We start from the raw sequence: 23568 nt of genomic DNA on the forward strand, positions 1-23568 counted from the left end.
TCTCTTTCACACTCTCTCCCAATCCCCCGCCCCATCCACATCAGGTCACATGGCGACTTAGACGAACCTCGTAAATCAAAGCAGGGAGTGGAATCTGGCTTTCTGAAGAGCTGCCAAGGGGCTGGAAGTTAGTTTGAATTTGGCCCCATAGGAAACAGGAGATGAGAGACAGCCAAGTAGAACAATAACCCCCCTTCCCCTTCATCCACAGACTCCACCAAGATGTTGCTCCTTGTTTGCAACCCACGGGAGAGGTCCCCCTAGGGAGAGCACACCCGCTGATGCTGGAGGTCACTGTGCAGTGGACGCCTCTGCTGTAATGGCCTCTCCTTTCTTGCCCCATTTCCTCCCTTTATCCTTACTCTCACTGCCTTGGGCTTGCAACACCTTATCCATAGCTTAGGTTCTGTTTTCTAGAGGACAGTGGCTAAGTAAGGCAAAGAATAACCATATATTTGCTTTACTTTGTAAAATAAAAGTACGTCACTCACAAACATCGGTGCTTTAAGAGTTGTCAATAACAAAATGACTTGTGTGCAACACACCTTATCATACATCCCAACCCATGGTGTCCCAATACAAGAGAAGAGAATGAGAGGAGACAGAGAGCACTGGTGGGTTTTGATTCAAATACTCAAGGGCGCTCTCGTTATCTGTTAATTCCACAGACATTTCACCATGTCGCTAGGTGCCTGGCATTGCACAGGGTACCAGGGACGCAGAGGTAATTAAGACGTGGTCCACGTCCTCAGGGAGTAAGGGAGACATATAAACACTGGGGTAGGTGCTGTGTGACAGCTGAGTGATTCAGGAGGTAAGGACCCTCCCTGTCTTGTCTGAGGATGGGAGATGGGGGAAGAGATCGGCTCACAGAGCTTGGTCCTGAAGGGTGAACAGTTTGCTAGGAGGACAAGGTGAGCGGGAAGAAGGTACTCTTACACTCTGAACTCCCACTACCTACTGCCCATTCTCTGCTGGCAGCACAGACTTCATCTGCCTCTAGACCCCAGCTCCTCAGGGCAGGGACCGTGTCATGTGGTTTATCAGGATATCCCTAAAGTCCCACTGGAGACCTGGCTTGCAGCAGGGACCCAGCGGAGACCGTGGAGCCATGGAGAGGCACAGATGGCCTGGCTCAGTGATCTCCAGCTCTCCCTTCCAGCCAGCGCGCCCGAGGGACACTGCTCACTGCAGCCTAGGGCCACCGCGATCCCCCGCAGCCAGGTTCCCTCCAGGGAGCAGGTGGAGGGTGGGAAGTGAGAAAAGGCCTTTCGGCAACTTGGTTCCACTCCTCTGGGTGGGGTGGAAGGTGCTTCTCCCATGAGAACCTTGGCCCGGGATTTGGTTAATGGTTAAATCATGTGTGGTAGGATTATATAATATCTAAAAAAGGTCACTGCTACCCCTTTTTACTCTCAACTGCTGCTTCGCTCTCTTCACCATCACCACCTCCCCTTCCCCAAACAAAGCAAAACTAAAACCACCATGGCCCACACCACCCCTGGAGACGGAGGCCATAACCAACATCGGAAAACAAGAATTCTTGGCAAAGCCAGGGTCCTGGCACAGAAATGATACCTTGGGAAGAACATGTGCTGAGTGAGTCCTCACAGCCCTCACCCGCTCCCCAGAGCTAAACCCAAGCCTGGGTTTGGGGACTGACTGGGCAGTTACCAGACAGGAGGGGGCGGGTCAGCGCCGGTGAGGGTCCCTGGATCCAAGCATCACTCTTCGTATGACGCCGAGCTTATGACAAAAGAAAATTCCGTTCTTTTAAAAAAGTTTACTTTTTTGCCTGCCTGCACTGGGGGGCCCTGTGAAATTTCTTCCCCGCTATAACTATGTCCTAAAACCTTGGGGTGATCAAAGCCTTCTTCAACCCAAAATTGTGAACACAATTTCTTAAGCTGCTATGGAAGTTTGGTCCCTTGACATATCCAGAAAATAATGAGAGTGCAGCTGTGGTGGCTGACGTGACGTGTTCAGGCACTTGGCAGGGCTCAGAGCTCCCCATCACCGTACTTGGTGGCCAATCCATCATTCACACACCTGCTGGTGTCTCTGCCATTCAACTCGGGCTTTACCCAATGGACACCAGCCACGGACAAGGCTTCATAGCATTACGTGCCACTAAACAGGTGTCTGCACAAACAGACGTGTAATTGGCATAACTGAAAAAAAATGACATGTGTCAGTGACAGGTCCAAGGCCAATTCCATTCTGCTGCCTGAATGACAGACAAGGCCTCTGGGGGCAGGCAGCATCATGGCGGAAAGCAGTGGTAAGGACCAGGGGCCCGCCCAGCCCAGAGAAGCTCCCAGCTCTACACTTACCAGCTGTGTGATCTTGGGCAAGTCACTCCCCCCTCTCCCAGCCTCAGGGTTTGCACTTGCGAAATGGGGATCACACTATCCCCACCTCATAGGCCTGCTGTGAAAAATTATGGAGAAGTGAGTGCAAACCACTTAACACTGAGCGTGGCACATAGAAAGCACTCAATCGAAGGCCAGTCTCCTTAGGTGAACACCCCTATAGAGGGAACTTTGTGTCCACCTGGGGAGGGGCTGTCAGCACGCAGAGTTGTTCCTACCAGAGCTGCTGCGTTGAGTTCAGGGTGCTTAAGAGTGGTCTGAGCCCAGGGCTGGCAGAGCAAGCCTTCCCACCGTGAGCCCTGCCAGGTGCGCGTGCTGGGTACAGAGTCAGGCCAGGAACGGCTGGTCTCAGAAATTCAGGCATCTGCTGAGCAAGTTAGATGGCAGGTGTTTTACAAATGTTCTCCAAATGAATCAATGGGCTTTGGAGCCATAAAACTGCCTGTGTATCCTTGTGCACGGCACTTAGCCTCTCTGAGTCTCCATTACATCCCTAAAAATGTGCTAATAATATCTTCCTTCCAGGGTTGTTGGGAAGCTAGTGCAGTCCTGTAAGTGAAATGCCTAACATAAAGTAAGTGTTCAGTAAATGGGAACTACTAAATTGCACCGTGAACTTGCAGTGGGAACCAGAAAATAAACGAGCCATAACTGAAGGGAAAACTATTCTATTTAGACGTGTAACCTTGGACAAGTCACTTCACTTTATTAAGGTTCAGCTGTCTCATCTTTAAAATGGAAGCAGTCAGATGTCTTAACCCATAGGCTTGCTGTGAGGATCAGGCAAGCTACCCCAAGTGGAAACTTTGTAAACTCTAAAATGGTAAACAGATGCTGGTGGCTGAGCAGCGCCAAGAAGGACCTTGGGCTAAAGAGAAATTGAAATGCCCAGCCCAAAGGATGCCAAGGGCAAGGTGTATACACAGTAAACCATGGGTACAATGGCCTTTCTTATTTGTTTACTAAGTGGGATATTTTTCCTGACTACAAAAATACTGCACTGTAGACAATCTGGAAGACATGAAAGTGCAGAGGAAAACACAGAAGAAATCTCCTGTGATGCCGTTGTCTAGAAATAACCACAGGAATTGGGTCATGTTTCAGTGTCGTGTAGCCACAGGTGAACCACGAGCGAGTGTACACAAGGCAGCGTACTGGAGTGGTCCAAGGGCAGACCTGAAGGTCAGCTTCAGGTTCAAACTCCAGTCCCACCTCCCACCAGATGTGTGACCCCAGAGAAGACTCCTTAACTCTCTAAGCCTGTTTCCTTGTACATAAAATGGGGATAACATTAATGTAGCTTTCTTCGTAGAACAGTTAAATAAGATAATAGGATTAAACAAGATCATGCATGTTAAATGCTTAGCACAGTGCTCATCACATTCTAAGAACTCGATAAATGTAGCTATTATTATTATTATAATTATTACTATACATACATATACACTCACAAAATTTTTATTTACAAAATGGATCTTTTTGGTAACAACCATGTCATCAAATTTTCTTCTGCAACAGTAGTTCTCCAAGTGTGGACTCAGGGCCATCAGGATCAGTCTTCCTTGGGAACTTGCTAGAAGTACAAATTCTCAGCCAGATGTTGACCTACTGAACAGAAACCCTAAACAGGGGGCCCAGCCAACGAGGTTTCAACAAGCCCTCCTGGTGATTCTGATGATCACTCCAATTTGAGAACCATTGATTTCAGTGGCTTCAAAGCATTTTCTACCATGATTTATTTAATCAGCTGCCTCTTTTCAGACATTTAGGCTATTTGCCAGTGGGGCGCTGAAGTGGGCTGTACAGGCTCATGAGACGCAAGTGTAAATATTCTCAACTCTATGTTATTTTGGTAGCTTGAAATCAGCTACAGGAGGAGTTTTCACACCACAGAAATCAGCAAATGCTACAAAAATTAGGGCTCCCCACCTCCACCCCAGCTGGTTATCTTTTCCCAGCACACTACTGGCTAGTCCCATATGGTTTTGCTATATGAATAACACTACAGTGAACATACAGGTCCATACATCTACTTGCACATCTTTGATTGTTTCCTCAGAAAAACTTCTAGAGATGGAACCGCTAGATCAAAGGATTTCTTTTTTAAATAAATTTATTTACTTATTCTTGGCTGCGTTGGGTCTTCGTTGCTGCATGCGGGCCTTCTCTAGTTGCGGCGAACAGGGGCTACTCTGCGCGGGCTTCTCTTGTTGCAGAGCACAGGCTCTAGGCGCACAGACTTCAGTAGTTGTGGCACGCGAGCTCAGTAGTTGTGGTTCGTGGCTCTAGAGCGCAGGCTCAGTAGCTGTGGTGCACGGGCTTAGTTGCTCCGCAGCATGTGGGATCCTCCCGGACCAGGGCTTGAGCCCGTGTCCCCTGCATTGGCAGGCGGATTCTTAACCACTGTGCCACCAGGGAAGCCCAAAGGATGTTTTTAAGGAGTTTTGATTCACACTGTCAGCTTACACTCCCACCAGCTTCCCCTGCATGGGTTACAGTGGACTTTTGAGCTGTGGACTGTGGACCCAGGATCCTGCACAAGCCCTGGCCATGCTGAAGAACGGGGCAAATCCTGACATTTTGTACGAAGCTCCACCTTCCACCCTCCCCTCCTCCACCTCCTGCTCTGTGGGGGTGAATGTTAACTGTTCTTTCACACACGGCCGTCTAGAGGGGCACTATCCGATAGAATTTTCTGTGATGTTGTGTCTGTGCTGTCCTACGTGGCAGCCACTAGTCATGTGAGGCTGTTGAACACCTGAAATGTGTCTTGTGCTGCTGAAAAACTGAATTTTTACTTTTATTGAATTTTAATTAATTTAAATTTAAATAGTAGTCTAGTGGCTACTGTATTAGCACAGCTCTAGGGATTCAGGAGGGACTGTGACTTATGGTTCTTTTATAATTGATGATCATGGTGACCTGAGATCCTGCATAATTTGCACCAGCTCTGGTTTCAAACATTCTGTTCCCACTGACCCAGAAACACTGACATGCTGGTTCTTAAATGTCTGGAAATTCTGATATTTCAGAATTTAAATTACAATCTCCCGGATTGTATTTCCTGTGTGGACCCCTTTGTCAGATTATGTCCCAGTAGGGAATGGACCCCTTTGTCAGATTATGTCCCAGTAGGGAATGGGAAATATTGAGCTCCCAGCTCAGCAGAGAAGCACAGTTGTTCACTCAAAGGGCAGTCTCCCCATAATCACTACTATCAATCTATTGCTGACAGACCATCTTGCCCCTGTGCTTTTGCTTATGCTGTTCCCTTAGACCAGGAACCCCCTTCATTAGGCAATGATACCTCCTCTAGGAAGCCCTCCCTGATTATTCCCATTTAGAATTAAATGTGAATTTAAGTGGCCCTCTGTGAGGCCACTAAACATGGCGCCCACGATCATGGCTTAGGCGAGAGCTTTGAGTCACCCACATAGGACCTATTTACCCCCCATTTTAGATAAAATTCTAATAACTTTAATAACTGGATTTCTGATTCCAAAGCTGATTTGAAATAGCAAATTAGAAGGGGGAAAGACTCCTAGGGACAGACACACTGGAAGTGACAAGAAGTAAAAATCACCTAAGAGTCACGCAACAAGGAAGAAGATTTAGAAAAACATATAAATACCAAACCTGGGTTTCTGAAAGCGGAGCCATTGGGTCATTTTGTGCAAGGGCAAATACTTTTCCAGACCTCAGCTGTTCTTAAGGGAAATGCTGTATCTAATAACTGATACTCATTAAGACAACTATAAGGCATCAAATTCTAACTTTAAAGTCTAAGGAAGAAGTGAGGAAAGTCATCCTAAAGTTCTAGGATTTAAAGCTTGACAGGATGTGAGAAGTCATCCATACTTTATAGATGCAGACACTGAAGCCCAAAGAGAAATGCAATTTGCTCAAGGTCACAAAGCTATTTACTGGCAGGGCTGGAACCAAAGCTGGTCTATTTGTTCCATATCAATACCTGATGAACTTTTTACTCCATAATGCCACCGAATTGATGAGACATTTATGGAGGAAAAAATGATGTATCTTCCCCACCCACGCCCACACCAAGATATTTTCTCTTGTCACTGATGATTAACACTGGGAAAGGCTACCTCTCTATATGGAAACAGGTGTCAAAATCAAGAATAAGACAAGAGTTGGCATTTATATCTTCGTGACAAACATGGTATGAATAGCACGACTTGGGGGTGATAAAATATTTGAAAGAGCATTCTCTAATTGGGGTGGTTAATATCCAAATTGGTATTACACACGGGTAATGTGATCAAAGTCTGTAACGAAAATGAAATCCCTCAAACACATGACTGTCCATGAAGATGCAAATGACAGAAGAGAAATAAACCAGTGATGATACACAAATGATTTCAATGCTCCGTGCATCACCAGACATTTATTTGGGGGCTTGGGCCGTGGAGAAAGAATAATACGGTTGATCTAAGGCAGTTATAAACCACCTCTGATAGATAGACACACATCTTCTCGCTCTATGCAGGAGCAGGAGGTATTCAGAACAAGGTGGTTCATACAGACAGACAGCTCTTTAAATGATACCTTGCAATTACATTACAGCCTTGCAGTAGATAATAAACCTTCAATGTGTTGAATAATTTAAAATTTTCCAGTGGCATGAAGGTTGAAGGGAAAGAAAATCACACTTTGCTTTAGAGGAGGAAAATTCCTCAGCAAATCAAATGTGGGAATTCAGGCAGAAAAATGTCTAGTTTTTCATTCATTTTCCTGATAGGTGGATATTCCATCCCAGGTCAACCTGCCCCCTGATTTTCAAAGTCAAGGAGTCAAGAATGAATGAATCTATAAGAAATAAAATAGGAAAATATAAAGCATAAAATCCTTCCATGCTATTCCTACCGCCATAGATGAAATAATACATAATAGCATAGAATTCTGGATCCAAATAAACTTGAGTTTGGACCCTGACTCTGCCACTTGCTTGCTGTGTGAACTGAATCTTTCTAACTCTCAGTCTTATCATCTGTAATATCAGGACAATAATGCCAATCTCCTAGGACTCAGTGAGATCATGAATTAGCACTTCCTGGCTCATATTAAGTGTTAATAAAGACTGGCATCTACTATTGTTCTCATACATTATTATTACTAATAATGAAGTTTAAGTTTTGGGGTCCATAAGCTGCAGATACAAAGGGGGATGAAGGAAAAAGAAGGAACAGATGAACACAACAGAGTTTCATAATCAAGGAATATTATGGCATCCAGGTTAATGCTTATGGTATGGTCAACCCACGGTTACCCTGAGCCAGCCACTGTTCTAAGCCCTCCACGAGCAATATCTCAATTAATCTGCACAACTGTTTAAGGAAGTAGCCCAGTTTTACTCATTGATGCACAGGGAGGTTGAGTACTAGTTCAATGTCACCCTACTGTCTGACTCTAAACCTAGGGCGCTTAGAACCCAAGGATTCAAAACCCAAACAACTTAAAGTTTTACATCTAGTTTTTTCAAAAATAATTTGCACATGCATAATTTTACGCTGTATCTACAGGGGAGTTGGTGGCCATAAAATTTGGTTCCTGGTACTGCCAAGGTGGGCTTGGGTAATTAAGTCAGCTATAGACCCTGGCGAGCATCCAAAGAAATTGTCAAAAGGGAAAATGCCTTTGTTAGATGACTAAAACTGTTGTCCAGTCTTGTTGAAAGAGTGCAGTGTATATGCTGTGTTAGCAATTAGCTAAAATGTTAAAATGGGGTGGATATTTGACTGCACTAGTTGGGCCTGAAATGTATTCAAGGATGAGCTTTGGCTCACATATTAAGTCAGTGAAGGAAAACAAAAGGACAAACCAGGTGTCTATACCTGCTGCTGCAGCCTTGCCCTTTGAGCAAAATGGATGGTCTTGCTGACCGGGAACAGTCTGGACCGAGGGCTGTGATTGTGTGCCTGACCTCTGGAGGCACCGGACAGCTGTGGGGACTGCACCCCACCAGCCACAGGCGCTCCCTGATTGGCCATGAACCAGTCACCTGACTGAAGTACCCAGTGGGCCTCCCTTCCTCCGCTCTAAAATGTAGAGGCTGGGTGAAGATGCCAGAAAGCAGGGCAGAGACTCCTTGAACTCTGAAGTCGTGCTGCCTGGGAACACTAACCTCTCTTCCATCAGTGGAAAGCCTTGATTTCTTCCAGATTTAAAAATAGACTGTGTGTGTGGGTAACTTGCAAAGCCTGAACTCAAGGTTTTACATGTGGAGAGCTTGCTGAGAGATAGGATCCGCGGGAGTGTGGAAGAAATATTTAAAAATAAAGGTTGAAATGTGAATAGAACCGGAGTGCCTGTTCTTGAACTCACTCTACCACGTTGTTTTAGGAATTTATTTTGCAGTGGGAGGCAGTTGTGGGTAGGGATACAAACAGGGTCTTCAGAAACCTGGAGGGAGTCATGGGAAGATCAGGGCAGAGGGAGACTCCGGTGATGGGTGTGGCGAGGAGAAGTATAATTCAATATGAGGAAACGCTTTCCTAAGAGCTGTCCAGTTAATCATGACACAGCAGGACAGACGTGGAACAGGTGCACAGAGGTAGCTCTCGGAATTACTGACCCGGCCTTACGGGTCACTCCAGCACGCATAAGCAGGTGAGTACCCTGAGCTGAAAGAACCCAAATCCGGCTGTCTCGACTTGAGTCTTTCTATTTCTAAGGCCATGAAAGTGGTTAGAAGTGAGCTCATATGGAGAAAGCGCTTTTGGGGGCAAAAATGTTCACTGGTAAGTTTTAAATGGACCAGGAAAGATCAAAACCCATGTGCTGGAAAGCAGGGCTTTTAAGCCAGGTACCCCCAAATTGGAGATGTTGGTCTACCCCAGAATAGACAGGACAGCAGTGGAGAAGGCAGGGTGCTTCTGACTGAGGACCAGGAAGGGACCCAAGCACATTCTCACATCAAAAAACATTTTATTGGACATTTCAGGAGGAATTTATTCCACGTCTGGTGAATTGAGAGTTATGGGCTTGGTTGGGGCCTCAAACAGGTGATTATGGTAATTTAGAGAGAAAGTGCCAAGCGTTCCAGCTTGAAAACAATAGTGCCTCCTTGTACTGACAGAGGGCTGAGTACTGTCCAAAGTGCCTTCCCAGCTATTATCTCATCTGGTCCTTACAACAGGCCAGAGATGTAGGTTGTGGCTCTCCTGCGGGGCTGTGAATGAGAGTTTTCCCCTCTCTGGGCTTCAGTTTCCTTATAGTGCTCCCAGGACTGCCTGGATCAGAATCCCCAGAGAGCTGGTTATAATGCAGATTCCCAGCCTCCACCCAGACAACAGAACCTGGACTCAGGCTGGGGTGGAGCCCGGGAATCTGCATGTTAAACATACTTTCCAGGTGATCCTTATGTGCACCAGAATTTGAGAACCCCTGCTCTAATATTTCGTAACTCCTCAGCAGTGAGATCCTGTCATATGAAACACACACACTCAGCAACTAACAAAATCCTAAAAAAGTATAAAATTCTGATGAGTGGGGAGAAAACAGTCTAGTGTTGGCTGAGTGCATGTGATCATCCAGATAATAACAGCCTCTCAAGGATGTAATTAGTGCCCTCGAAACTGGAGTATGACTGTTTAATAATTTAAGTGAGGTCACCAGGATTAATGAAGAGCAGTTGAAATTAAATGTGGGACCATAAATCCACACAGGCCTGTTACAGTGAGGCAATTATTTATGACAAGGCATCCTGAAAAACAGGGGTCTGACTGAGGCTGAAGGCATCTTAACTTAGCTCCTCCGATAAGGGCCATGCGGTTTTGTACTTAAGGTAATCCAGGGTCTACATCCAGAGATATCACCATCCAACTGTATCACAAAGCAGTTATTTGTGATATACGGTCTTCTATTCCTATAATCCAGTGTTTTCCAAGTCTGAGCAGCATTTCAACTCTATCAAAGTAATCTGAGATGCCTGTTGAGAATGCAGATTCTTGGGGCCCACCCCAGAACCACCGAATCGGAATCTCTGTGAGTGGGCCCTGGTAAGCTGCAATTTAACAAGCTCCTCAGTTGGTGCTGATAGGGATAAGAGTTAAGAAGCCCTACGTGAACTGAGCTGGAACCGGAGACCGTGTGGGACACACTCCCGGCGTGGACTGCCTGCCTTTGAGGTCACTTTCTCCTTGGCCACCTGACTGGAGGGTTCTCCTCAGGGTTCTTGCCTTCTGTGGAAATCAGCATCCTCCTCTATGTCTTTATGGCACTTTTCAGCTCTTTAGGCTCCTTCACATTTCTAGTTTCATCTAATCCCTGTAACGAGACTCTTGAGGTAGATGGGGTAGCTGAGCGCTCACCGCCCTGTGGACAGTCATGATAACCCCCATCACCACAACAGCATCACCGGTGAGCACCGTTACTGAATGCCGACCGTTACTGAATGCTGACCGTGGGCTGGGCCCTGCGCTATATCTCTAGTGCATCACTTAATCTTCACCTGACCCGTGAAAGGGAGGATGGTAGTTATGGCTTGTGGGTTGGGAGTGACGGAAACCCACCCGCAATGAATTTACCCAAGAGGACGGTGTATTGGCTCATGGGAGGGGAAAGGACAGGGGCGGAACTGGCCTGGAGTTAGGTCAGGCTCAGCTGGCATCACAGGCTGGCGCCCTGGATGAATCACCGTGGCCATGGGGTTGGGACAGCACTGGCCAGGTGGGCTGGAGCCTGCTTCATGGCTGGGTGGTATTACTGAGCGGCTGTCCCTTCAAGATCACAAGGAATGAGTGGTAGGTGAGGAGCAGTCCACCAAACTGACTATGCCACCCCTGTCTTCCTTCAGCTGGAAAGGGTGGGAGATGGGGGCGATAGGGTTCTGCATCTACGACAAAGAATGCTGAGAGTCAACTCTGCTCGGGAGGAAGGTCTATTTACAGGTCATCTTCATTCACTCAGGAGTTAAAAGTACTGATTGCTTCTTCTGTCATAAGGAAGCAGAAACATGTTTTCTGGGAAAGGTCGGGGCTGGTCTTTCCTCCTGCCTGGTTAAAACAGATCTGCTGGCTGCTGTGGAGGTTTCTGGGAAGGTAATTGTTAGTTTGAGCTTTCCGTTAACGGAGACTGGAGTGCAGTTATTATTGAGAATATTCCAGACCATATATTCTGACAGCACACAGAAAAGAAAAATTAAAAGTTTCTGAGAAGACTGGGCAGAAAACAGCCTTATAATTCCACCTGTTTTCACCCTCACTACATATTATTAGCAATGCCCAATAAATCCCATTCATTAATTGGCACAGCAGACGGTGGGAGTTATTGGTTATTTTGAGATTCCCGGTTGCTCATAAACAATGTGGGCATCTCTGAAGAGGTCTGCATTCATGAAGCTAACAAATACATATATATATTTTTATCATTCTGGGAGGAATGAGTAGTTTGGTCTTTCAGGAGAAGGACCTGAGTGTATACGAGGATCCCAAAGGTTGAAAAAGGCAGTCTGCATCTGTTAATACATTACGGGACCCAACGTCCCTAAATAGTACAAGGGGAAAGAGTGTTACTATGATCTTCACATGCCTGTTTCTTTGTTCTGTACAATGATGCAAGAATTACATTTTCATGAGATTTTTCTATTTCAGATAGGAAAGCAGGAGAATAAAAAGAGAGAAAAGAGAAATGAAAACTTCAATGCCCACGAACACTATATAGCACCACGAACACTATATTGATTAACAGGGCTTCTCCTTTTAACTTTTTCAATGAATAAGAGATGTATAAATGTCTGGATCTGGCCTTCCTGATCTTCAGAACTGTCAAGCATTGCCTGTTTTTGGCTATGAAAACTGGTAACATTTTAAGCCTCCGGTGTTTACAGATCTGAAGGTGCCTCTGGATTCAAATCAAACCAAAATTGGCTCTGGAGCTGTGGCTGCCTGATAAAGACGTGACTGAACCTTTCCGGGACTGGAAGTTTTGCAAGGAAATTGGGAAGAATTCCTGAAGTATTGATATCTTTTGCCAATGAGTCATTTCACAGCTGCCCATGGGTCTGGTGTTGGTTAGCAGGTTAGAGCTGATGCCTACTTTTTGGCCAATGTGCTTCGTTAACCTGCTAGAACCAATATTATTTAGAGGAGCTGGCTAATATTTATGTAACCAAGCAGGACCCTATGGGGCCTTCCCAGGACAGACCCCCTGACACACCCCCATGTCCTTCACCTGCTTCTTCTTTGTAGAAAAGCTTTAGTCTCCCAGGCCCCCCGCCTGAGTCTCAAAAGGCTGGCTCAGGAGTTAATGATTACGAAATGTGAAGATGTAGAAACTAACAATACTTGTTGGTCTGGGAAACTGGTAACAATTGAGACTATAAATCAGCCCCAGAGTCACTGAACTCCCAGGTCCCTGAAAGATACAGATGAAGGCCTGACACACATTCCTAAGTTGTTTTTACAGGAAGCAGACCTCCACCAGAAAACTGCTGACCACAAGCACAGAGACCTCAGACCGGGTGAAAGCAGAACAGGGGTGACGCTTGAAGCTTCATCTTGATGCCAACCCATCCAAGAATTGTGTATGAGCTGATCATGCACCCTGCAGTCCCCTCCTTCACACTGCCTTCAAAATCTTTATCTCCTAACCGGCAAGTTGGAGATGGTCTTAGGACATTAGTCCACCATCTTCCCAGGTTGCTGGCCCCTGAATAAAGAGACTTTTCATTTCCTGCCAACACTTGTCTCCTGAGTATTGGCCTTTTGAGCGGCAAGCAGCTGAACTTGAGCTGGGTACCAGCCCTGTCCAGTTACACTGATTGTGAATGAAAACAGCAGAACATACTTCCTTAGACGTATGGATGTATATCAGATGTCATGACTGAGTATTTCCTATCTTTACCTAGCAGTTTTGTTGTTGTTTTTACCTAAAAGTTGTTTTATTTAGGGGGTGGGATATGGAGAGGAGGTGAATTCCTTGTACTTGGGTTTGAATTTTCTACTAAATGTGAATTTTCCCATTAGGCAAATGTTGGCTAAGAGGCTCCCAATAAAACTAAGTATAATATGTTTAAATTGCTTACAACGGTGTCTGGCACATGGTAGTGCTATCTAGGTGTTACACAGCATTATTATTATTGCTATTACTGCTTCTTCCCCTCTATGAGGCAGACAAAACCAGCTCCTTCAGCTCCCCACTTACTGAGCTAAAAGAAGGATGGGAACAGGACTTGGATGGTTTGCACTCGATCAAGTGAGATACTAAGGGACCTCCTTCTTTTATTTCAGCCTCAAATCTCAATTCCCTCTAGGCCCTGAGTAAATAGCAATTCACATCAGACCTAAGCTGGCAGAAAGGCCCAGGAGCTTTCTGAAGAAAGACTATGACAGAAGGGGGGCAGCTCTGTGGCCCTCTCCCTGGGGACCTTATTCCAAGGACCTCCAGTCACCTGCTTCATTGGGTTTTGCTTCCCCCCATTTAGTTTTTAAGGGAACACTAAAACAGTGGAAAAGGTTCGACTTTCATCCTCACAAGAAAATCAGGAGAGTATCAGCAATTTAGCAGAGTTTTGCTGCACCAAGTTTTTAAAATACAGAAGGCTCGCCTACTGTATAGAAGCATCACCTTTCTGAGAATATAATGCAGCTATTTTCCACTACAGAAACGATTCCTTCCCAAGCATCAGAGCTTTTGATGCTTCAGATGCAATCTGAGCGATTTATTTGATTTTTTTTTTGCTATCCCAGTAAATCATTTATATAGTGCTTGATTCACAAAATTCTGGGTTTTTTTTTTTTTAAGATGCACAAAATATACCATAAGCATATCGACTCTTGCATGCTGTGTTCTTGCCAGATAGCCACCAAAAGGTTTATAGATTTCCCCCATTATAAACTAACTGATATTCTGTAACAGCTTTAATCTTCTTAGCAGTTCTCTCCTTTGGAGTCTGAAGGGAGAAGCATTCAGGATGTTATATGAAAGGAGAAGAGAATCAAGAAACCTGTGGATTTTCTTAGTGGTAAGACACCCTAGAGACTGGGCTGATACATAGGAAGTGTGATTCTTAAGGTTACGGAACCCGTCATGGGGAAGATGGATCCCTCCCATCAAATGGGGTGACTCACCAGGAGGAGACTCCTCTAAGGGCAGGTAAGCACTTTAGGACACCCCCCATCGATCTCTCAGAGCCTCAGTTTTGTCATCTGTAAGATGGAACTGTTTCCCCTGTCTTCACAGTTCCAAAGAAGGAACAATATTTCATTTCTGGGGTGGCCAGGAGAGGGGACACAGGGCAGGCCAAAGTATGAATGCTCATGCTGCCCACACGGCCTGCTAATTTATGCTTTCCCTGCTGTGGTGAACTCACCGGTACAGGCTCTGCCCTGCCAGGGAGGCCCACAGCTCCTCGCTGCTCAGCCTGTTCCTGCGTCAGTCAGTCCAGGAGCAAAGTGGTAGGGACAGATCCGTGTTGTGCTCTCTGGATCAGCCCCTCCAACAATACACCTAATATTCTGGAGTCATGTGAATCCTGTCTCTATCTCACAATTGACTCAGAGGAGGAGAGATGTGATAGTCATTTTATAATGACAAGGGGGAAGTGACTGTAGAAAACTTAGTGGAAGAGACCTGGATACAAAGTTAAATATAACTGGATGTCCACTACACAAAGCGTAACGTAAAGGGTCTAAATGTAGATTCGCATTATGGATTATTGTCCAGCTAGTAAATAACAGATGAGTTAGCACTATACCTACTGACCTGAGGGATATCTGTGATACATTAACAGGGAAAAAAAAGAAGAGCAATATATACAGTATGATCCCATTAAAAGGGGAGAAAAAAACATGTAAAGATTAGGGGCAAAAGTTCTAGAATCAGAATGCATGGTTTTGAATCAAAGTTCTGCCTCGTTGTTCTAAGTAGACTGGCCATTTACTTAACCCCTCTGTATCTCAGTTTTCTCATCTGTAAAATGGGGATAAAATATTACCTTTATTAAGTAGAAAAAGGAGGTTTGAGATCATTGGGTCCAGTGGTTTTCATACTGGGAATGACAGAAGCCACAACAGTGCTGAGGTGACGAATGGGTAAATGCACTGAGCACGAATGCTCAGGAAGTATTAGCTCTTGTTACTACACGTTAGTGTTATGAGGCAGAGTGGTCTAGAAGGATACACACCAGACTGTTGACATGAGTTACTTCAGTTGGCCTGCAACTAGAGGGGGATTGGGAGGGTATGAAAGAGAAAATGGAAATGAACAGACACTGGGAACCAAAGAACATGTTCAGATGGCAGATTAGATGCTCAACAGCAAATGTCACAGGGAAGTGCAAATCCAAACAACAATGAGAAACCACTACACACCTATTTCAAGGGCAAAGATCCAAAACGCTGACAACACCAAATGCTGACAAGGATGTGGCGCAACAGGAACTCTCATTCATTGCTGGTGGGAATGCACAATGGCACAGTCACTTTGGAAGACAGTTTAGCAGTTTCTTGCACAAGTAAACATACTCTTATCATATGATCCAGCAACTGCCACCTTCCTTGGTATTTACCTAAGTGAGCTGAAGACTTACGTCCACACGAAAACCTGTACGTTGATGTTTAGAGCAGCTTTATTCATAATTGCCCAAACTTGGAAGCTACCAGGATGCCCTTCAGTAGGTGAGTGGATAAATATAGATTATAGATTTATAAATAAATGGTGGTGCACTCAGACAATGGAATAGTATTCAGCACTAAAAAGAAATGAGCTACAAGTTATAAAAAGACATGGTGGAACATTAAATGCATATTACTAAGCGAAAGAAGCTGATCTGAAAAGGCTGCATGCTGTCTGATTCCAATTTTATTAGACATTCTAGAAAAGGCAAAACTACTGAGACAGTAAAAAGGTTAGTGGGTGCCAGGGGTTAGGAGGGAGGGAGAGATGCATAGGCAGAGCACAGAGGATTCTTAGGCCAGTAAACTACTCCATATGATGCTATAATGGTAGACACATATCATTATACATTTGTCCAAACCCACAGAATATATAACACCAAGAGTGCACCTTAATATAAACTATGGATTTTGGGCGATAATGATGGGTTGCTGTAGGTTCATCCATTGTAACAAATGTACCCCTCTGATGCAGGTGCAGGACACTGATGAGGGAGTGGGTGTGGGGGGATATGTGCAGGGGGTGGAGGGGTGGATGGGAACTCTCTGTGCTTTCAGCTTAATTTTGCTGTGAACCTGAAACTGCTCTAAAAAATAAGCCCTATTAAAAAAAAAAACCACACTGGGAAAGGGGAGAACCCTAAATGTTAACAGTAATTGCCTCCAGGCGATGAGGTTATGGATGGCTCTTTCTGCGCTTTCCACATTTCCGTCTTGACTCCTAGCCTGTGCTCATGACGGTCCCTCTGCCTGGAACATTCTTCTCCCTTCCCTACCCCAAGAAGTATCTGCTTATCCTTAGGATCGAGTTCAGCTGCAATTTTTTCTGGGAAGTCTTCCCTGATCTTCTCCGTGCTTGACAGCACCTGGACCTCCACCAAGGGGCACATACTCCATGGTCTTATGAATGCCCCTTACCTTGTATGTCTGCCCTGCTGGATGTGAGCCTTAGAAGAGAAGTCTATTTTATTCCCGTTGTAGCCCCAGCACCTGCTGCAGCGACGGGCACAGAGTCATTTCATGAATATGAATGAAATCAGGACAAATGTAGAGAAAAACAAAATCAGCAGCACAAAACTCAAGGTGAAGAGAACCCAAACAATATGGTGAAAGTGGGGAATGGCCATCCCAACAGTTGTGGTGGTCCTGGAAGCAAACTAAGGCTTCGAGAGAGATGACAAGAAACGAGGAATAGATGCTGATGGGCTCGTGTCAAGAGGGGTACGTTGCAATGCAAATCAGGCCAGGGCAAACGGATCTCCTCGACGTGTCTCCAAGACTGGCATGGTGTGACAGTGCAGGTCAGAGTTAATAAGCCCATCATAGAAGGAAGAGCTGGGACCTTGGTCTCAATGGTGAGAGCCTCTACCATGTGTACTAATGGGCCCTGCAATGTCCATACTCCCTCCAGCACCAATCACTGCCAACAATCTGTTGATAGCTCCACAAACGCTTGCTTGCTTAAGAACCTCCTTTCAGGGAACCCTTCCATGTGTATGTTTTTGTTTGTTTGCTGATGGGGAGCTGCGTTGGGGGAAATGATGTCAGTGAGATCATATCATAGCCTTTCATTTCTGCACCTCATCATTCCAGGTGGCCCACAGTTCATCCAAAGACAATAATCCCATCCAGGTCTACATATCCTATTATTTTTGGAAAACCAATATTGTTTGGAAATGGGGAGGGGAAGGAGAATAGAAAGAAACGAATGAACAAAGACCCCTCTTGATTTTCCTAATAAAGATCTATCTGGGCAGTGTAATCTGGAGGCAGGTCTGCCACCCTACACGCTCACCTTTCTCCCACTAGTGCAAAAACACCTCTATGTCCTCCTCATCCTCAAGCCAAGCCCCCACATTTGAAGAGCTTTTGGAGGCCCCTGGAAAACTCCGCAGTGCTCTATTTGCAAGCAGGGCCAGGATTATTCCGGGGCCAACGTTTGCCTTCACTCTAGTCCCCAGTGCTGCCTGCACAAAGCTCTGGATCTAATTTCAAGAATTCATCTGCTCCAATTTTGTCTCCTACCCGAGGTCTCGACCCTCAGCCAAATTAAAATTAGTTGCCCTGAGGATCCTAGAAGAGGCTCATTTCAGAGCAAAATGCCTTCTTCCAGGCAGCGCCAATCAAGCCTGTAGTTAGCATCTATGAATTTCAACTCTGAGAACTGCCTCTGCTCACGTGGCCCAGAGGAATCCGTCTTTCACGGTGGCCCATATTTGCCGTACTTGAGACAGGCCTCTCTAGAATTCTGAAGTTGTTTCTCTCAAATCTCATTTTTAAAACAATCACTGCTAAGTTTTTCTTCCAAAGCTGCCTTGAGAATTTCTTCTTGAAACAAGAAGAATGATTGCTTCTCTGAAGAACGCAGGTTGCAAAATCTGACAGCTAATGTGCAGGCAGGACTGAGGGGCAAGAGGTAAGAGTTCTCCTCTGCATTCCATGCCCGATTCACTGAGAAAAAAGGGCAACAGTCAGGGGCCTCAGTTCTCATTCCTGTCTGTGAAATGGGACAGTATTCATTCTCTTCTCTATCTTATTAGGGTTTGGGGACGGTACTGCATTGGGTTAATGTTTTTGCTCTCTGGAGAAACAGATGTTACTTGGTGAATGTCATTCTTATATAATTTACCTTTTCTTTCTCAAGACTGTTACAGTCTTTTTTTATGGGGGGAGGGGGAATCACGTTATTTTCATCACTGAGTACAACACTGAGGAAATTGGGATATTGGTGCATAAACCATTATGGTCCAGGATTGGTTGTGTTTGATAATGAGCTCGCTTTAGCAAGAAGTTTGCTCTTTAGTACAATGGAAAATGATGTATTGAGAAGCATCCTGGGGGGTAGAAAACAGTAATGTGCTTCTGCAGATGTTTCACATTAACAGCTAAGACGAGGGGACAGGCTGTACTGGGAGCGCAGAGAGGGGATTCTTGTCTCTTCTCTGCAACCAGCTGGCCATGCACTCTTAGTTAAGCTTGTCCACTGCTCCAGGACTCAGGTTTCCCATCTGTACAATGAGTAGGCTGTTACATCTGCAATTTTCACACATTTTTAAGCAGTGGAGTTCCTCTTAGGGAACAATTTTCCAGAAACCAAATATAGACCATGCCAGGAGAGGTATGTGAACCCCACCTGCACCTGTGAGGTTCTTCACAGCCCTCACAGTGCTCCCTGATGCATTCCTGGGCCCCCTACTGCTCAGAGGCACATGTTCAAAGCCAGTAGCCTTGGATGACCTTGAAACTCTTTTCTAACCCAACAAGTAGAGCTGCTGTTTCTAATCTGGATGATGCCGGGTTCACTCTCCCTCTGGAGGACTAATGCCTTGTGATGCTCAGAGATGGATCCTGCCAAGTGTTATGGGTCTGCCCCATGCTTCAGAAAACAGGCAACAGGGACCTGAACCTGAAACCCAAAGACGTGGGCCAGCGCCGGTCACCAAAGGAACCTCTGTGTCTTCCACAGCCACATCTATCTCGCGGACTGAAGACGACCCTGTTGCGAGGGATGGTTTTCCCCGTGTGTGGATACAGCTGTAGCTGCCATATATGTTCCCTTCTTCTCTGCCCCCCCTCATTCATTCATTCACTAATTCACAAACATTTATTAACCACAAATGGCCTAATGAGGAAGCCTGATAATGAACAGGTCAGCAAACAGCCCTGTGACCCTACGTGGAGAAGGGAGCACAGCGGCAGGGGCGGGGGACCGAAGTGAAGATGAAGAGGAGCCCGGCGCTTCCAGGATGTCCTGGCCGAGGGAAGAACACGAGAAGACCCCAAGGCCGGATGGAGCCTGGCGTGCTCCAGAACAGAAGGCCCTGCGGCGGCTGGTACACGAAGAAGGGGAGCAAAGTGAAGAGGGCAATCCGCACGGCTGTGGCTCTCAAGAACCTGAGGGAAGGCTCGGGCGCTCACCCCGAGCAGCAGGGGCTGTGTCTGCGCAGCACAGTAAACAGACGTCAGTTAAGGACTTGAGCAATGTGCTCATTTATATTCATTTTCACCACCTGGCTGAGAGCCTGTGGCCTGGGGGTGGCGGACCCAAACTGGGGGAAGGATGAGGTTGGGAGAGGAGGAGGGGTAAAGGACAAAAGGCAGGAAAGACAACCGTAGAGCACGGGTCTGGGGCTCTGAGTCCACGGGTCTGGGTGTTCTGCTCACTGGCTGTGTGAGTCTGGGCCAGTCACCTGACCCCAACTCCTCGTCGGAGACGCAGAGACCCCAGGGCCTCCCTCAGAGGCTGTCGTCAAGAATAAATGAGATAATGTATGGGCCTGGCACATAGAAATGGTCCCCGGAATGGTGAATGGATGGGGAGACAGTTTAGGCGGAAGGTGGGACAATAGCACATTTTTTTAGTGCTTTACAATTTGCAAAGCCCTTTCACCCACGGAAAGAGGGAGACCATACCTCCATGTCTGTACATTGATCCCTGACACCCCCTCCAACAAACTAGCCGTAAATAATGTTAATAGGAATAATGATAATACCAAGCTTAAGTGTTTATTTCTAATGTTCACTTTGTGCATTGTACTGTCCTAACTATTTGACATGTATTAACCCACTTAATAGTCATATTAAGAGGTAGATTCCCTTTTACAGATGAGGGAACTGAAGCACAGAGAGATTAAGTGACTGGGTCAAGGTCACAGAGCTAATAAGTGACAGGGCCAGGATCAAAGAGGTAACTATTGCTAAAGAATGGTGCTACAGACACAAGGAGACACATCCACAGGTGACTTCACAGACCTCACTCCAGGGACACAAATAAATCTCATATAATGGATGCTATTGTAACCATGGCGGAAGTACTAAGGGAACAGAGGAAACGAGCTCTGATCATTTAGTTGTCAAACATGTATTAAGCACCTACTATATGCCTAAGGAGTTGAGGATATGTAGTGAACAAGACTGATGGGGTGGTCCCAGCTCTCAGAATGTGGAATCTGGTAGAGGAAACATACGACAGGCCAATGTTTACACACACCATGCTCACATGTTACACTTATTTATATTTTAATACTGATGTGATAAGAGCAAAGAAGGAAAAGTAAAGGGTCCCATGACAATGAGTGTATGTCAAGAGTTAGGGGAGAGGGCTTCCCTGGTGGTGCAGTGGTTAAGAATCCGCCTGCCAATGCAGGGGACACGGGTTCGAGCCCTGTTCCAGGAAGGTCCCACATGCCGCGGAGCAACTAAGCCCGTGCGCCACAACTACTGAGCCTGCGCTCTACAGCCTGCGAGCCACAGTTACTGCAAGCCCGGGCACCCAGAGCCCGTGCTCCATAACAAGAGAAGCCACTGCAATGAGAAGCCCGCACACTGCAACGAAGAGTAGCCCCCGCTCACTGCAACTAGAGAAAGCCTGCGCGCAGCGACGAAGACCCAATGCAGCCAAAAATAAATAAATAAAATAATTAAAAAAAAAAGAGTTACGGGGAGAATTAGAGACAGTAGGAACTGAGTTCAAAATGTGTGTGCATGTATGTGTGTGTACACACACCCCCCGCCGCGTAAGTGGGGTGTAGTACTAAAACGGGGCAGCAAGCAGCTCAGCTTCGATTGTTCTGGAGTGTACTTAGATTCCCTCTCTTCACTACTTATTAGTGCCTCTACAGGAAAGTGAGAGAGGAAACGGCTTCTCTGGATTTTCCTGCAAGTGGTGAAAGCTCTGATACAAAGAATAAGCTCGAGACCATTGGCTGGAGGGCAAATTCTTCTTGGATTTCATTTGTGGCTCCACCTCTGTGTCTCTTAAACCCATGGGTAAGGCCCATAGCGAAGAGGCTCTGCAGTGTGGTCTAGTGGTTAAGATCATGTGCGTGGGGTCAGACAGATGTGACTTGGTCACCACATCACCATCTAAGAGCTGTGTGACCAAGACCAAGTCACTTAACCTCTCTGAGCCTCAGTTTCTGCATCTGTAAAGTGGTGTGGCAGATACTGTAGGTGGGCTGTCCTGATACCTTCTCTAATCCACTTCTTTTCCTATTTCTACTAAAAATCAGAACACTCACGTTCCCAGCCACCCTTGCAGATATGGACGCCCAAATGTCAGAGTTCTGGCCAAAAGTCTCTGGGGAGACTTTCCTGAATAAGAAGGCAAAGTCTTCCAAGGAAGAGGCTTTGTTCTCTTTGCCCTTCCTCCTTCTTCCTGCCTGGAAGGTAGAATTCCCAGAGGTACAGCAGCCATTTTGTAACCATGAGGATGAGGAAGTGGGAAAAGAGAAGAAGTCTGGTTCTCCAATGACAGACTCGAGCAGCTGTACCAATCCTGGATCTCATTATCAAATGAATGAATAAATGAATAAACCCCTTACTTGTTTGAGCTATTATTTAAAGTTCTCTATTATTTGCAGTTTAATGCACTTCTACGTTGATACAAATGGGATAAAAACAGAACCTATTTCATGGGTCGTTGTGAGGACTAAGTAAGATAACTTGTGTTCAGTGCCAGGTTCATGGCCTCAAGTATCAGTACATGGTGGCCCACATGCTGGCGCTGCTGAAGATGGGAAAACCTACCACCCCTTTAGCAAGTCACTGAACGGAGTATGGAGGGTGGGAAGCTGGGTGAAATGGGCCCTACCTCGGTCACTGAAGTCATCCACCAGGACAATCTCGGCAATCAGCTCCGGGGGCGAGCGGTTCAGCACGCTGTGAACGGTGCGGAGGAGGGAGGACCAGCCCTCGTTGTGGAAGGGGATGATGATGCTGGTGTTGGGGAGCGTCTCCAGGTAGCGTTTGCTGTTGCAGCTGGAGGGAGACACGGGGGGGACAGGGAGAGGACAGGTTCAGCTCTCATGCTACCAGGAGAACTCATGCACGTGGTTCAGTTAACTGCAATTCCTACTTTCTCTCCAGGCTTCAGGAAATGAGTGAAAGCTGGGGACATCACGGTCACTTCACAACTTTCTTCTACTTGGCATCCCAAAGTCCTGCCTCTAATCCCTGCACACAGAGTGCACAGGGATATACACACACACACATGACCCCCCCACCCAGCTTTGTACACGAGCAGTTACAGAACAACAACCCCCAAAAGTGACAGAGCAGCACCGGGGTTTGGTGCTTTACATGCACTAACTTGTTTATGCCTCAATTGTGATAGGAACATGGTTGTCCATCCTCATGATTCCATGCAGAAGATAGCCCTTCGGTAACACTCTTGTCTCCCTCCCCACCCCTTGCACATTCCTCGCTATGGAGGAGAAACCATGTGTCCTTAAACCTGGAAGAATAAACTGGGCTTCACTGGCTTGGCCCCTCTTCTCTCCCTCCCTGGGCTATGTGGGCAGAGGGCACATTTTCTCCTTTGCTTTCCACCAGCCCCATGGTAAGCTTGGGGGCAGAAGGCCCTGTTCCTGTGGGCCTTTAATATCATGGTAATACCCCAGAGAATTAACATAGTTACTTAGTATCAGCAAATATTTAGCTGGTGTTCAAACTTCCCTGATGTTTTTGTGTCTGGTTTGTTTAAATCTGCATCAAGACAAGGCCCACATTACTGCTTTTAGCTGATGCATCTCCTAGGTCTCTTTTCCCCTTACCATTTGTTT

The 23568-nt window shown here is 46.1% G+C and overlaps 1 protein-coding gene across 1 annotated transcript in view; it reads right to left on the minus strand.

Annotated features, from left to right (window-relative positions):
- The window catches only part of GALNT10 (polypeptide N-acetylgalactosaminyltransferase 10), a 223359-nt gene that overhangs the window by 65064 nt on the left and 134727 nt on the right, over positions 1-23568 (minus strand). Inside the window, exon 4 of the mRNA XM_060008474.1 lies at positions 22599-22765. Coding sequence (XP_059864457.1) covers positions 22599-22765 — 167 coding nt within the window. The remainder of the gene's footprint in view (positions 1-22598; positions 22766-23568) is intronic.

Source organism: Delphinus delphis, chromosome 3 (assembly GCF_949987515.2).
Source record: "Delphinus delphis chromosome 3, mDelDel1.2, whole genome shotgun sequence".
NCBI classification, from domain to species: domain Eukaryota; kingdom Metazoa; phylum Chordata; class Mammalia; order Artiodactyla; family Delphinidae; genus Delphinus; species Delphinus delphis.